Source organism: Pteropus alecto, unplaced genomic scaffold (genome assembly GCF_000325575.1).
Source record: "Pteropus alecto unplaced genomic scaffold, ASM32557v1 scaffold100, whole genome shotgun sequence".
In the NCBI taxonomy this organism is placed as follows: Eukaryota; Metazoa; Chordata; class Mammalia; order Chiroptera; family Pteropodidae; genus Pteropus; species Pteropus alecto.
In genome coordinates, this window is record NW_006430723.1 from 5,882,621 (window position 1) to 5,898,256 (window position 15,636).

The 15,636-nt window shown below is 38.1% G+C and overlaps 1 protein-coding gene across 6 annotated transcripts in view; it reads left to right on the forward strand.

Moving 5' to 3' along the window:
• CTNNA2 (catenin alpha 2) overlaps nt 1–15,636 on the forward strand; it is a 988,991-nt gene that overhangs the window by 885,778 nt on the left and 87,577 nt on the right. For 5 of the 6 annotated variants that reach the window (XM_006905230.2, XM_006905232.1, XM_006905231.1 and 2 more), the window contains 3 exons: nt 5,405–5,497; nt 6,117–6,273; nt 12,615–12,815. In XM_006905230.2, coding sequence (XP_006905292.1) covers nt 5,405–5,497; nt 6,117–6,273; nt 12,615–12,815 — 451 coding nt within the window. The remainder of the gene's footprint in view (nt 1–5,404; nt 5,498–6,116; nt 6,274–12,614; nt 12,816–15,636) is intronic. The other variant, XM_025049514.1, reaches the window with a different exon arrangement.

The window sequence follows — 15,636 nt, forward strand, 5'->3', positions numbered from 1 at the left end:
AATATATTATATATATATGTAATGAAATGGTAATGTTTTGGGGGTTGAATATACTATGAACTGGCATCTGAAATTGAACAAAATTACACATATTAAAAAATGTAATTTGATTTCTAAGGCCAAGAAAAAGAAAATGTTCTCATCTCTGTGATCTACCTCATATCACTTTGAAGTTAAATGCCTAACAACTTTATTAGCAGAGGTATTTTACATCTAATTAAAGCTTAGCCTATCAGACATTTTGGTTTTTCTTGAAAGTGTTCAAACAAGACTATAGTTTTTGCGATGGAGCTGCTTTCTGTAGTGATGTCCACACCAAAGCAAGTTTCACAGCCATGATATCCTGTTCATCTGAGACTGAGCTGTGCGGGACTTTTTTTTTTTTCCTATTAAAAATATCTTGCATTTTGAATGGTCGCAATATATTTTCATGATGGTTTCACATGTTTCTGAGTGTCAATTTTAATTCTCGTTAGTGTCCCAGGGATGTCTCTACTTTTGTCAGCTAAGGTGATTATTAAAAGTTAGCCAGTTGTAGTACAAATTCATTTCCAGAAGCGAATTACTTTTAGAAGAATCAGCATCAGCGTTCTTTGTCAGTTTATTGTCTTTTTAATCCTGCTAATATTATTGTTTGCTTTACCTACTTACACAGTATGACTCCAGAAGAGCAGAATCTATGAGCATCCAGAAAGTTGTGCTAATCAGGCAGTCAGAAAAGAAATGTTGTAAGGTGGATTTCTTACTTCTCCGTAGTATGTGCACTGATTCCCAGCCAGGGGGACCTATGGCTCCTTTTTCTGAAATCTTGGAGTCAGCAGCACACAATTTGGCGATGGCTGCTAAACTTCTTCCTGTTCTCCAAGATAACCATTTTTAAGGCACTAAGTCAGAGATGGAAGACTTGGCTCAGTCTTTTCAGTTTCTCCTTCCCCAAATCCATTACACTCTCAGAAGTTACGCAGGAGGACTTCTATTCATAAGAGATTGTTGGGAATTTAGTATGATTAGTTCAACAGGGAGCTTTGCCACCTTTGCTCATGGCCTAGTCACTTTCTGTAATCCCAAATCAATCTAAACAGCTCAGCATTTAATAGTTAATGATATACTTATTGTTTTCTAAGCCTCTAGAAAGGCAAATGACTCTTGTTGCCTCAGCTGAGTTGTAAACAATTCAAGAGGGTAGAACAGAGAGGCTAAAGCCAACCCATAAATGTTACTTGCTTGATTGACTCAAGCAGCTTTCAAAATTCTATTAAATTTAATTATGTTGCTCAACATCTTTTGGTTTGCAGTCTAGTAGCACAAATCTATTGTCTACTTTGTTATTTGCATTAATCCTTTTCAAATGTATAATGACTCTAGTCTACCATTCCCTTTCCCTCCTCCCTGCCTTAGTAAGATTATCATGTCAAATTGTCGATGTTTTAAAGAAGAAAATATTGTGTTTCAAAAAATAGGACATTTTATTTTATCAGAGATTCCGATATCATAAGAGCTGTAGTTAAAGAACAGGCAGTTGAAATCAATTATTAAATACCTACTGTGCACAGTAGTCTTGGGCTGGTGTTGAAATGTTAGCTGGCATTTCAGGTTGCACTATTGATTTGGAGCTGCCTCAAGAATGGAATTTTGTGTTCGCTGCCAGAGTTCTAGAAATCACAATATGTAAAACCATGTTCAGAGTCACTACGATGCCAGTGGGTCTAGTGAGAAGCAGAAAGCCAAGCCAAAGGAAAATAAGGTAGGTATTTGGATTGAGTCCATGACCAATATAAAATAAACAAGCCTGCCTATGAAGATAGTGAAATCCTTAGCAGTATGTTGGAAATATTTTCAGAATGTTTCAGAATACAGTACAAGGTAAATGAAATTCTGATTTCACGTGGACTTGAAACAGCAGGAGCACATTGCAGAGTGGAGGCTGCCAGACTTCAGGATTTATGGATCAGTAAATTAAAGGGAATAAATAATTGGAGAACTATTGGGAGTTGCCAACTCTTTATTTTTGGTGAGTGTTGCTAGTACTATTTCCTGTACTAAGATTCTGTTGGGCAGTGAGGTTCCTACATTAGATCTAAGCCATAATAGTTTATTTGAGCAAAGGATGAAACATTTCAAAAGATGCATGAAGAAAAGTTCGTTATCACTATGTAGAAGCTACTGATTGGCATCTCCCTCTCACAAGAGATCAGTTCTTCTTAGCCCTAAGGCTCGAGGTTCACCTTTTTCCTGGGGACCTGCAGCCAGCATGAATAGGAAACTCTGTGGTCTAGAGCAGGGGTCCCCATCTCCCAGCCCATAGCCTGTTAAGAACCGGACCGCACAGCAGGAGGTGAGCGGTGGATGAAAGAGCAAAGTTTCACCTATATTTGCAGCTGTTCTAGCATCATGGCCTCAGCTCCACCACAGATCATCAGGCATTAGATTCTCATAGGAGCACAAAAATGTTGGGGACCACTGGTCTAGAGAGCCACTGCTGTGACTTACACAGTCCAATCATAGCATTCCTCTTCCATGCTCAGACTGGTATTCTTTTGTTGTCTGCAAGCCTTGACTCCAAACCATAATCAGATTTCTTCCTGACTTATCCTGTGCTCCTTTGAGACTCATATAAGTATAAGAGAGTGTTTTATCACAGCTGGTGATATAATAGATTGTAGCTGCTATTTTTTTTTAACTTTTATTTTGAAAAATTTCAACCATATCCAAAAATAGAGCATGTGTAATGAACCGTCGTATACTATCATCCAGCTTCAACAATTGTGAACTAATGGTCAATCTTGTTTTTTTCTACACCTCCGACCATTTCCCCTACCCTAGATAAGTATAAAGCAAATCTCAAACATATTTCATCCATAAGCACTTCAGTATTTATCTCTAAAAGCCTTGGGTACTTAAAAAAATTACTAAAATATTATTAGCGTACTTTGAAATATTGACTTAATATCAACTATTTAGTCAATACTTTATTTTATTGCTTCACAATGTATTTTTATTTATGTATTTATTTACATATTTATGGATTTATATATTACAGCTTATTCAGGATCCAAAAAAGGCCTAACTTTTCTACTAGTTTATCATCTACCATCAGGATCTTCATAATTGCATTTATGTGGTTTTATTTTACATGTTTCTTTGTCTCTTAAATTTTTTTTTTTGTAAATTGAAACTTGATCCTAAGACTGATCATTTCCAGGTTTTTTGTTTGTTTTTGGCAAAAACATTTCATAGGTGGCATTATGCCCTTCCATCAAGAAATGCACATCTGGTTCTCTCAATTATATGTTTTTATGTTAACAGCCATGAAACACTTGATCTAAAGCCATTATCTCATTGAGAGTATTGGTATTTCATCACTCCTCTTACGAAGATGCAAGCAAAGTTACCCAAGTCCTGGTTCCCAGAGTTTTCACATTGTTTTCATCATGTAGAGTCATATGCCAAACTCTTTAGCAATTATCCACTTCTATGCAAAAGTGTGACTTTCAGTCTCTGTCATAAACCAAGCAAGGATGATAAAGAGCAAACAAAAGCATTATCTGAATTATCATTTCATGAAATGGAAGGTTGTTCAATGACAGAAAAGGACCAGTGTGTAGGCTCCATTGTTGTTCAATGACAGAAAAGGACCAGTGTGTAGGCTCCATTGTTTACCTGCTAGCAGATGTTTACCAAAGCTATGATGCTAATGTGAACATTTGTCTAGGCAAGTTAAAGGGGTTATTTAACTTTATCTTTGAGAGTATCTTTAATCCATGATGCATTACAAGTCATATATGCATTAAAAACTATTAAAAGCTATTCTTTAATTCAATAATCGTGTATTGAGCACAAATTCTGTCATGTACTTATTCTAGCATTTGGAATATAAAATACACTAGAATACAAATATAACAAAGATTTTTTAAATGCAGAGTGGAGACAGTATAACAGAAAAGAAATTAAGAACCTGCATTATTCTTGCTGGGCCTCCAAGGAGCCTTATACTTCTGAGTATTTAGTAGCCTGTAAATGGATACAATAAGGCATATTTGTCTTTCTCACAGACTTATTCTGCAAACTAAGTAAAATAGTGAAAACTCTCTGAAGAATCAAAGGTAAACTATAAATATAAGAAACTACATGATAATGTTTGGGACTCAGTCTGTAATTACTCATAGTTATCATTGTAATAGACTGAATATGTCCTTCTTAAAAGCTTTAAAACAGGATTCTTTGCACTAACAATCTAGTGAAGTAGTATTTGAAAGCATTTCTGGTATCACCATCTACGCATCTACTTTTTCTAATAAAGAACAATCCTTTGAACGATCTCCAGTCCTGTGCTCTTTCCACTGCTCCACACTGTCTAAGGTATCTTTCACACTATACACATGTGCAGTGCATTTTAATCTCCCAGGGCATTAAGGCATGGCAGGAAAGCAACCTGATTTTGGAGAGCAGAAGTGAGCCAATATAAGAGGGCGGTGGCCAAGAGGCTCCCAGGGGTTGTCTCTCTGCTAAGCAAGTGTCCTCCTTGCCCTGCTATTCCCAGCCCTGGTTGCCCTTCTCTTTTCCTTTGCTCTTTCTAATCCCTAACCTCCTGTCTTCCTGACACCAGCCTGATGGGACTGAGCATAGTTATGATGGTAGTTTTGTGTGCTGTTGACTTTGACCAATCAATCTGACCTTGTATTACCAATTCTCACTCCTTGAGAAGGAATAACACAAATTGAAATGCTTGACCTGGGAACTCGAATTGAATTCAGTTATTTTGTCTAGTAACATGTGTTTAAAAAAAAAAATCAAATTTGAATGCCTTTATACTAGACTTGCATATTCTAATTTGCTATATACTCCACTGGTATCTGTGGATTATATTAGTCTCTTCTGCATTTGAGTTGGTTACTGGTGGACTAGCATCTTCCTGACAGACTGACAGGCAGATCTGTGTTCCCTTGGGTAAAGCACTCTGTCAGCTTACTGTGAGTCTCTTTCAAATTCAAAGCATTATTTCCTGGAGCATCTCTCTCACTGGTCAGAATTTAGTATTGATGTGGCCAAAATCTCAGTGTTCTGCACTCAATGATGAGTCTAAGGGTGCTGAAGTGAGAGTGTAGGTCGATCAGGGCAGCCCATAGCGTAAAACAGTTCAAAACAATGCAGTTAAAATGCATTATGGTGTGTGCATGAGAATCCCAAGGCAATAACTTGTTATTAACACCCTATTCTTCTGGCAGAAATGCCTAATTTAACACTAAAACTAGTGATATTTGATTCAATATTTAAGGATGTCCTTAGTTTATTTGTGAAAGAATGCTCCTGGATGTGTCACTCTCTAGAGAAGGTGCAAGGTCACACAACAGAATAATTTTCCTTTACCTCAACATAATTTTCGCTCAAATTTCCTCCAATACAGGTTGCCAATTTGGCCTGTTCCATCTCCAACAATGAGGAAGGGGTGAAATTAGTCCGGATGGCAGCCACCCAGATTGACAGCTTGTGTCCCCAGGTAACCCTCATTCACTTTGTTTCAGAAGCCCATCAGTGACTTGATATTTAGGACCTCCAGCACTCCAGTTCTTCCATCACCCCTCTCCTTACCTTGCCCTCTTTTCTCTCACTGGAAAGTGCAAACCAACATCCATGGGCTGTTTCAAGTTCTACTTTTCTCAAAAAAAAAAAACAACCAACAAACATCTATTGCAGTCTCTTCAGAATTACTGTGGCAATTATTGTCTTTTCCATTAAGATTGACTTTGGGGCTGTTATTTAAATACTACATATCTACTTACGTTGTCTCAACAACTAAATTATAAGCTTGCACATGTAGAACAAGAGTTATGTTTCTTCCATGTCTGCACTGAGTAAATAGGACTTGTCTAATAAATACTTTCTCAAACCTGATGCTAATTGTGATATCTTAAAAAAGAAGAAAAGCAAAGCAAACAAAAGCTCACGGTAGTTGACAGCCTACTTCGTTATTCATGTTTTTTTATGGTCCTTCCAAACACTGAAAACCAACAGTTTGACAGAAGCTACAGAGTCCAGGGTTTCAACATGGTTTGATCTGCTTGTTCTTCTTTGGAAGAATATTTTCAATACGTCCCCGGATTGCTTCTAACCAATAGGTCATCAATGCTGCTCTCACACTGGCTGCCCGGCCACAGAGCAAAGTTGCCCAGGACAACATGGATGTCTTTAAAGACCAGTGGGAGAAGCAGGTCCGAGTGCTGACGGAGGCCGTGGATGACATCACCTCGGTGGATGACTTCCTTTCTGTCTCAGGTAATCAGAAATAGGCCTCTTAGAAGGCAGCTGAAGGGGAACAGGATGAGATAAGGAATATCCTGCAAATGTCATGAGTCTATGTTTCAAGTGCTCTTCTTGGCCCTTTGAGCTTTCAATCATCTCTGCAAATGTGACTGTAGCATCCTCTTGAAAATTCTTCTTTGGTGTGCACGTTATTTCAAGACACTGCATCAAAGCATTAGGGAGGAAAAACACAACTTTCTGATAAAGATATCAGAATCCTAACAGGTTATTTAGGGAGACTTTAGTTCCTTTCCAGTTCCTGTAGGTTTTTTGTTGTTGTTGTTTGTTTGTTTTTTACAGGATAGCCCTTGATGTATCGGAATCAACCATCTAAAAAACAGTATGGGATATGGGATTGATTAATCCTCATGGTTTATGTTTCAAAATCAGAAAAAAAAATCTGCTGTTCCAATCTGCTGTTTGGCTGTGTTAAGGGGGTCGTTTTTCCAAAAAGTGAAATTACCCAGGTTTTCATAAGCCAGAAAGAAATATTAGCCACAGAACAAACCTATTAGAAGGCACTTGGGAGCTATGGAGGCTTTGAGTACCTGTCTATGAGGTTATGTAAGGAAGTGAGAGAAAGAAAATAGAACTAGGCATCACTTGAAATTGTAACTTTCTTCTTTGTAAATGAAACCAGACTGAAGGATGTTAGTGCATTTGAATAACTGTGTTGTCAATTTGACCTTTAACGGACTCATCAGCGCTATTGCAGAATTGGCCTACCAGCCAGCAAATGGGCCTTTTTCCAAATATTTTTGGCTCAGTTCACACAGAAGAGTCTCTGTGGAAGGAATAGGGGAGGAGTTCACTAGAAACATCAGCCTCCAGTGCGAGGTATTAAAATAACCAAGTGACCCTTGAAAATTTTAAATTGACCAGGTGTTGATTCCACCCACGGGTGTATGGAACTCATACCTGCCAACTCATTTAGCTCCAGCCTTGACCAACATCCGCCGCGTGCCCTTTGCCTTTAAATGGTGGAGGGTGGTGCCTCAGACCCAGGCCTAGCACTGCCAGCCCTGCCCCAGCACGAATGGCCCGTTGTCACCATGCAACAGTGTTGATTTCTTGCCCTATTTGGGAGGCCGAAGAGTCAAAACACCATACCCCTTCCTTACCCTGTTCTCCTATCCTCACTATCTAGAGGGGTGGCAAATGCTACCAGCTTGTAACCCTTGGAAAAAGATGGGAACTGTCTTCAGCAGAGAGGTGGTTACCAGCTACCCTGCTTGTTCTTGGCCACCAAGGCCTGAGAGGGAGGGGACCAAGCAAACAGGACCCCTGACTGCAACAGTGTGGGAGGGATATCTAGAGGAGGTTTATCGTTTGGGAATTTTTCCTAGGTGCAGACTTTCCTTCTCATGAAGAAACAGAAAATGAATTCCCATTGGGGGATTCTGTTTAAAGCTTGTCAGATAGCAGCATAGTCAAATATATAGATCTGATGGTTAATAGGAAAGCCAACTTTAAAACCATAGGGGTCAAGACAAAGCAGATGGGATAAACAACCTAACACATGCTCAGTGTCTATAATTTGCCTGACTGCTGTTTGTTTGAATTCTCGCCAAAATTCTACAAAACAGGTATTATTCTAAGTCTTCCTTAGAGAAAATGAAGTCATTGAGTGGGTAGGTAACTTGGCAGAGAAAGTATTAAAATTCAGAATATCCTCTTTTTGGAAGGTGTATAGTTCTCAATAAGTCAAGATAGAAAGGGAATTTCCTTTGGTGCACAGCTTTCCTGGCAGCTCCCTTCTCTCACCTCTGCTATCCTCATTCTCCTCTCTAAAACCTCTCATTCCCAAGGTGCTTTGTTTTTGATGGCTTGTCAAAGCAGCTATTCATTTAAATATACCCATATCTAGGGGTTGCCTGATGAAGAACTCAATAGTTGCCATTCCTGGGATTTTTGCTTTGACAGTGGCTGAGTCCTAACAACCCAAGAAATGCATCTCTCATGAAGTGCGTAGAAACTGTTTGGATAGGTATGTTGGGGATTAGGAGGTAGTGGGGAATAGGAGGGTGGCCAACAATACTGAATATCTTTCTAGTATATAGTCGGTTTTTGCCAGGATGATTACAGGGGTCCCCAGAAAGGGGCAGGGGGCCTCCGCACCCAGCCTCGGGTCTCACAGAGCAATCCCAATAGCCCTTAGAAATCTTACTCTGCCTTCTCTCCTAACTGCAAATAAATAGGAAATACCCATGTATTACCTTTTTCCAAGAGGAAGAATTTTAGAACTTAAAACTTTCCCAACTTACCCTTTGCTTTAAATGCATGTACAAAAATTTCCGAGGGTGAGGAGAAGCAAGGTGAGCAGGTCTTATCTCAGACTGTCTCAATAGTGCCAAGCTTTTCTTAATTTTCTCCCACCAGCCCTGCCTCTTTGCCACCTTTCTCCCTGCCATTCCTTTGTGCATCTCATTATTACCAGCAACAAGAAAAGGCTTTGGCCTATGCTGATAACGCTGTGCAGTCCAACCCAGTGGTACAAGTGGCGCAGTGTGCCATTACAGGAAAATGAACAGACACTGTCAGGGAGCCAGCCTTGGCAGGGCCCGCTGGAGCGTGCCTTTGGAGGAGGCAAGCACCTTTCCACAGATGGGCTTGGGCTTGACAAATGATGACACAGCCCACTGTCTCCTGCTCGTAGGCTGTGGATGTAGCCAGTAGTTGGGGAACTACTTCTCATCAACTCTCCAAGCCGGAGCCAAAACATTTGCATCAGTAAATTGCAAGTTTGGCCCAGGAGATATTTTGAAATGGTATTAATGACATTTTATGTATCAGTTTCTTCTTAAGGGAATATCCATTCCAGCAGGAAACTCTATTTGGAAAACAGCAACAGAAAAAAAGATCTTTGTGTTGTTACGACTACAGTTTTCTTTGTTTTGTTTTTTTTCATGCTACCTGGACTTGTATGTGCTTAATTTGTCCATTTGAAATGCAACAAGTTTGGAGAGCAATGATGCTGGCTGTTAACATTACAGGAGCAAAAGCAATTTTCACATGTGGCCGGGGCTCATAAAAGAAGTGGAATGGCTGTGTTAGAGCACTTAGACTTTTCCCACTGGGCAAAAACTACAATTTTTAATAGTGTTTTAAAATGAACATGTTGGTGTTAACCATGTGACAGTTTAATTCTTGGATTTGGCTCACAAAATAGCAGGCATCTAGGATCTGAAAAAGCTATTAACTCAGTCCCATAATGTCCAAAAGTTTTGTTTTGTTTGCCTTTTCTTTTTTTTCCTTGACTCCAGGGTCTTGAGTTTGTTTCCTTTAAAAATTCATACAGTGGATTTTGTTTTCGAATAGCTTTGAGGTTTATAATAATCACATAGTTTGGACATCAGTAGTTTTGTAACAAAATTATATCTTTCCTGAAGTAGTAAGGTTACAAAATTTCAAGGAAGTTTATCACAAAATCTGTTGCAGTCAAATCTTTTATGTTATGTTTAAATACCATATTTCTTATCTGGTGTAACATCCAAAGTACCTGAGCAGTTTTTACCAGCAAAGTAATTATCTCTAGAATACATACACTTTTTATTACTATTTTCTCTTCTGAATTCTTTTCTGTTTGGAACAGCACTCCTCCATCTCCTTACTTAATGAATTTGGTCTCTTGAAAATACCTTAGGATCAAAATATATAATTGATTGCCCTTTTTCACTGGACATATTTATTCACTGTTTCTTCTTTAATTGCCTGCTGTGTGTAAGATACTGTCAGAAATGTAAATATGACTTAAGTGTGGATTCTGCTTTCAAATAATTCACTGCCCTTCTTGCTATACCAGTGTGCTTCCAAAACCATGGGCCCCAGGCCTGAGGGTGTAGCAGGTAGGAAGGGAGACACTAGTACAAGGAGTCCAGGAATCCATATTTATACCAAGGAACATACTTTGGTTAAATCATATGTCTACATGAACAGATGTGTCTCTTTTTCGAATATATTATTGATACTTACATTAATAAAATGCAAATCTACTTAAAAACATTCTTTATCAAAATAGCTTTTACAAATATACCATCCACTGATGTAATTATCATGAGGCAGTTGTGATTCATTTTTCCATAAAAGGGGTACCTCTAATTGGAAGAGATTGGAAAATGTGTAAACTACCTTAACATTTCAAAAAAAAAAAGTTGATTCAGAAAACTAAGTCAATTAGTAAATTCTAAAATTAGTAAAGTTAATACTTTATTCACACAGTATGATTAACCTGACTACCATTGAACAAATTAGTTGATGATTTAACTAATTAAAAGCAATGTTTTTTATATCTTGGATTTTCAGCTTCTGCTGGCCTCTTTCAAATATCTACAAAAGCGTACTCTTTTTCTTGCCCCTTAATTAAGTTAGTTGCATGATTCAAGTTGGGAAATAGTTTTTTTAAAAAAATTCTGTCGTTTCATTTTAAGATATTAGGTCATAAGTGGGCAGCTTATTTTTTTTTTTAATTTTATTAACTGCAGAGAGATTAGTATCTAATGTAATTAACATTCTTGTTTTATATTCAACTTCAGAATCCCACCTTTAAACTATGCACAGAAAAGCAGTAGCTATGCTTATTCTTATTCTATGTTATTTAAATAAAATGGTAACTAGATACCTGTTTTAACATGAAGACCCTCTCAGTTTGCTCATTCTCAGGGATCAGGGAGTATTTTGTCTGTAGGAATCCAGCAGGGCAGTAAGAGAGGCCTACGTGAATCAAACTTTCATGTTTAAAATCCTGTGCCAAGTTTCATTTGAGTAAATCTTTTTCTCAAGTGTCTTTTTAAGTTAGTTTTCATGAAACAATCCAAGATCTCATAAAAGGGTAGTTTTCAGCCGTTCCATAATCAAAATGAAAACTTCTAAATTTTCTCATTTGTTTTTCTTTTTTACTCAGGAAAATATCAGCATTCAGAAAGTATTACTTTTTTCTTGTGATTTTAAGATATCAGAATGTTAAATATTTAAAAGTTTCATTTATTTTTCTATTCTAATTTCTACTGAAATTAAAAAACTAGAGAATATAGAAATCAGAAATTTGTAATGTTGAGTGAGGAAATCATATTATATGAGGTTAAAACGGATGTTCCTTGATGAAAAGTAAGTTATACTTTGCAATTTTCTACCTAGTGTCCTATAAGAACAATAGAAGAGACCCATGGTGGAGACTGGGATTTGCTGCGTACCTTCCCATCTCTCCTCCTTTGGGAATTTTAAAATCAGAACTAGTCCTAGAAACTTCTTAAAGTGGTAAACATTTATTTTAATCCTTTATTGGCTATTTATGATTTAGTAGTTATAACTTTTAAAAGGTTACCAGATTATTTAAGAATATTCCGAACTTATTCTATTTATTTATGGTGTGTGCATGTGTTTTCAGTTTAAGTTCTTTTCTTTCTTCGGAGTTCTAAACTTTTTGAAAATTTCCTTCGTATTTTGTTTCTAAAGAATGTGCAAGGGAAATAATTACAGATCTCGGATTGGATATGGGAAATACAAAATTGCATACTCGCAGAACTGTAAGGGACCAGATTATGTGTTTTCTCTATGCTAGTAGAGAGTGAAACCTCTCATCCTGCCTTCTTGGATTCTACTTCGAGCAATGGCTGGAGGGTGATCACTGACCTTGACTCTAATCTGAGGAAACTAGCCACATGACTGGATTGCATTTTAATTGTGGAGACCTCTGATATCATATTTACCTGATCAATTTTCCATTGCATATACCTTGTGCATGACATGACATTAGAAGATGGTGTGGGTGATGAATATTCATTCTATGGTTTTCCTTAAGTGTTCCTTAATGAAAACCATGACCAAACAGTCACCCAAAGCTGGTCATGTCTAGAAAAAACTCTGGTCATGTCCAGAAGTGTTCTGGGTTGGCAATTTGAGTTCATATTGGCTGCCACAGCCACTCAAAAGATCTTTTCACACAGTAGATCTCGAACATTGAAACAGAGAAAAAGATATTCTTTAAGTCAGTGGTACTTATAGTATGGTCCCCAAACCAGCAACATTAGCGTCACTTGGGAACTTGGTAGAAATGCAGTTTCTTGGGCTCTACCCCAGACCTACTGAATCAAAAACCCTGCCCGATAGTCTATGATTCTGCCATTCTTCTGGCTGTTACTCACATTTGAGAACCACTGTTGTAATTATGAACTAGGTCCTCTAACTATCACTTGTGTTATTAGGCATATATAGATGTATGCAACATAATAGTTTGTAATAGTTGATGAATCTTAAATTGGTTACTAAATGTATGAGTGATGTAAAATCATATAAATGTGTACGTGTCCTCTTCACAGAAAATCACATCTTAGAGGACGTGAACAAGTGTGTGATAGCCCTCCAAGAGGGGGATGTGGACACTCTGGACCGGACCGCGGGTGCCATCAGGGGCCGGGCAGCTCGAGTCATACACATCATCAATGCTGAGATGGAGAACTATGAAGCTGGTGTTTACACTGAGAAGGTGCTAGAAGCTACAAAACTCCTCTCTGAGACAGGTAACGTGGAAATTAGAATGGACCAAAAGGTCAACATCATGCTTAATTTCCACATTTGAATACATCTGTTTCATTGTTTTCTATAGACCTTGCATCTAAATTACACACAAGCATGGGAAGGGGTGCTCTCTGTTTCTTGAATTTGAATTTGTATAACTTTAGCAGAATAATGATTTTATGGCTTTGCATGTATATATTACTTTATATTTCATATATGGTCTCATTTGAGTCTAGCAAGGACCTTATGAAGTAGTTAAATAATAATAATAAAAAAAATCTTCTCCAATTACAAATGCAAACATGGAGGTTTGAATCAGTTAAGAGACAGATACGGATTGCAAGGCTAGAATAGTGGAGAGGTGATTGGAACTTGGAAACTTGAACTTGAAAACGATTTCATCTATTTCTTTAGAAGACAGGCCCTTGAGGAAGGATAATGGACAACCAGTGGCAAGCATAAAAGCTCTGGATAGTGCCCAGATATGAAGCACTCAAGGAAAGGAGGTGGTAGCTACTGGCAAAGGGTTAGATGTTCAACATATGTTCTGCCTCTCTATGAAAGCCTTACATGTCCTCCTCTAGGGAACTGTGGCTGCCCACTGGGGAATCCCTGCTGTGTTAAGACACAGTTACTGATGGGAGCCTATCATAGCTCTCTACTGCATTGGCATGGAAAAAAGACTTACTTCCACTGAGTTAGCAGAACAACTCATAGCTTGAATAGTTGTGTCAAAGACTGGCTTATTTTCAGTAGTTATTGTCTGCTCTTGACTAGTGTCTCTCGGCTTCAGATCCTTTCTAAAGTCCCTCATGCCTTGTGAATTTGTATATATAGGGGGCTGGAGGGATGAAATTAGCTCAGGGAAGGACAGAAGACAAAGAGAAATTAACTGTATCTTGCATGGGGTTGTGAAGAAGTAATGAATTGGGTCCTATGTATGCACAGAAGAGCCTGTCCTCAAACCCCACTGGGGGCATTCTCCAGTCTGCCCATGGACTTTGGAACCCACTAAGCTTTTCAAAAACGAATGTGTCTCTAAAAGGTCGGATATAGCAGTGTTCCAAGTTCTGCATGTTAGAAACGTGTTTCCTTCTACAGGGAAAAGGTTATTTACAAAGACTTGTAGATTTGTATTAGTCTGGAATACCAAGGAAAAAGAGATAAACAGAGACATTGGCTGCTTCTTCTAAAATATAAGCAGAAAGGGAATAGTGCAATATCACAAAATAAAGAGCATATCCAGAGATTGTTGCTCTTGAGAATGCTCACAGATTTAGAATTAGAACTAATAACAATAAAGATAATGATAAGATATATTTGCATTTTAATTAGCTGAAATTCAGTAGTGTTTTCTTTCAAATAGATTTGCCCTTTGCATTCAGTTGAGCAACACAGAAAGCCATAGAGTATTTTTTTCTTCACTTGGAAGAATTAAGAAACAAGCATTTAACTTTCTAATTTAAGGACTTTTTTTTCCACCCTTGAGAGGGACCCTCTCAGATTCCTGTAGCTCTCAGTTCCTAGCCCATTAGCTCTATTTGTTACAAAGTCTCAGCTTCACATGGTTTATCTCAGCGGTCCCCAACTTTTTTGGCCCCAGGGACTGGTGCTCCTATGAGAATCTAATGCCTGATGATCTGAGGTGGAGCTGAGGTGGTGATGCTAGCTCTGGGGAGCGGCTGCAAATACAGATGAAGCTTCACTGGCTTGCTGGCTGCTCACCTCCTGCTGTGTGGCCTGGTTCCTAACAGGCCGTGGACCGGTACTGGTCCGCTGCCAGGGATTGGGGACCCCTGGTATATCTGTCACATAGCAGCACTCCCTTGGGTCTGACACTAGTAAGAGTATCAGAAGGGTAGAAAACATGGAGACAGACTCTTGGCACATGCCTGCTTATGACTGGTTGGAATGATAATTGTAGCAGATGAAAGGTACAGAGCATATTGCAAATGTACTTGTGATTTTGTGCACACAAAGAATGCGGGCATTGTTCAAGAGGTATTTTGGAGTTTTTTCATATCATATCTAGGGATGCTTTAATGTTCAGAAAGCAGTGCCTGTTGGGTCAAATCTGCTTAACAGTGTGCTTATTTGGTTGAAATATCTTAACATAATTTTCACAAAGTCTTGAAATGTATATATTTTCTGGTTGAATTTTTTAACAGCAAAAGAAAATAATGGAACAGAACAATCCATTCTGGGTTGCTGTTACTAATCACGATTTTTTTATTATTTGTTGATTGTCGGAGCTTTTAAAATTCTCATCCTAGACCTTACTTACAGTGATTGGATACTCTGGGGACTTAACTAAAGGTACCTTCCTGATTTTGATGTCTATATCCCATTCTTAATTGAACAGATAAGATGAACAAAATATTTAGATTTATCCTATTTTTCAGGATCTATTGACGATAACTAGGAAAGTAACCAGGTATAAGACATTGAAATAGGCAGTTTATATATGACTATAGTAGTCAATACAGGAATATGTGTCAAGGAAAAGCAATGTTAATAGTCTAAGAACTAGAATATACAAGGTGCATGGATTCTTTTGCTTCTGTCCCCAATTGTTCTTCTCGTTTCTAAACAGGAACAGTATTGTTTCTTTATGAGTAACAAGAGAGGTTGTCAAAGAAATGAAAGAAAAATGTTAGGTGTTTACTCACCAGCTGCTACTTAGAACTGTTGGGGAATGTGCTAGACACATGGAGTTTGAGGAGGATCAGTTCTGTGGTTATGGTTGTGCAGAGTTTGGATTAGTTCTGTGGTTATGGTTGTGCAGAGTTTGGTTGGAGATATATTTTTTATATATATTTATAT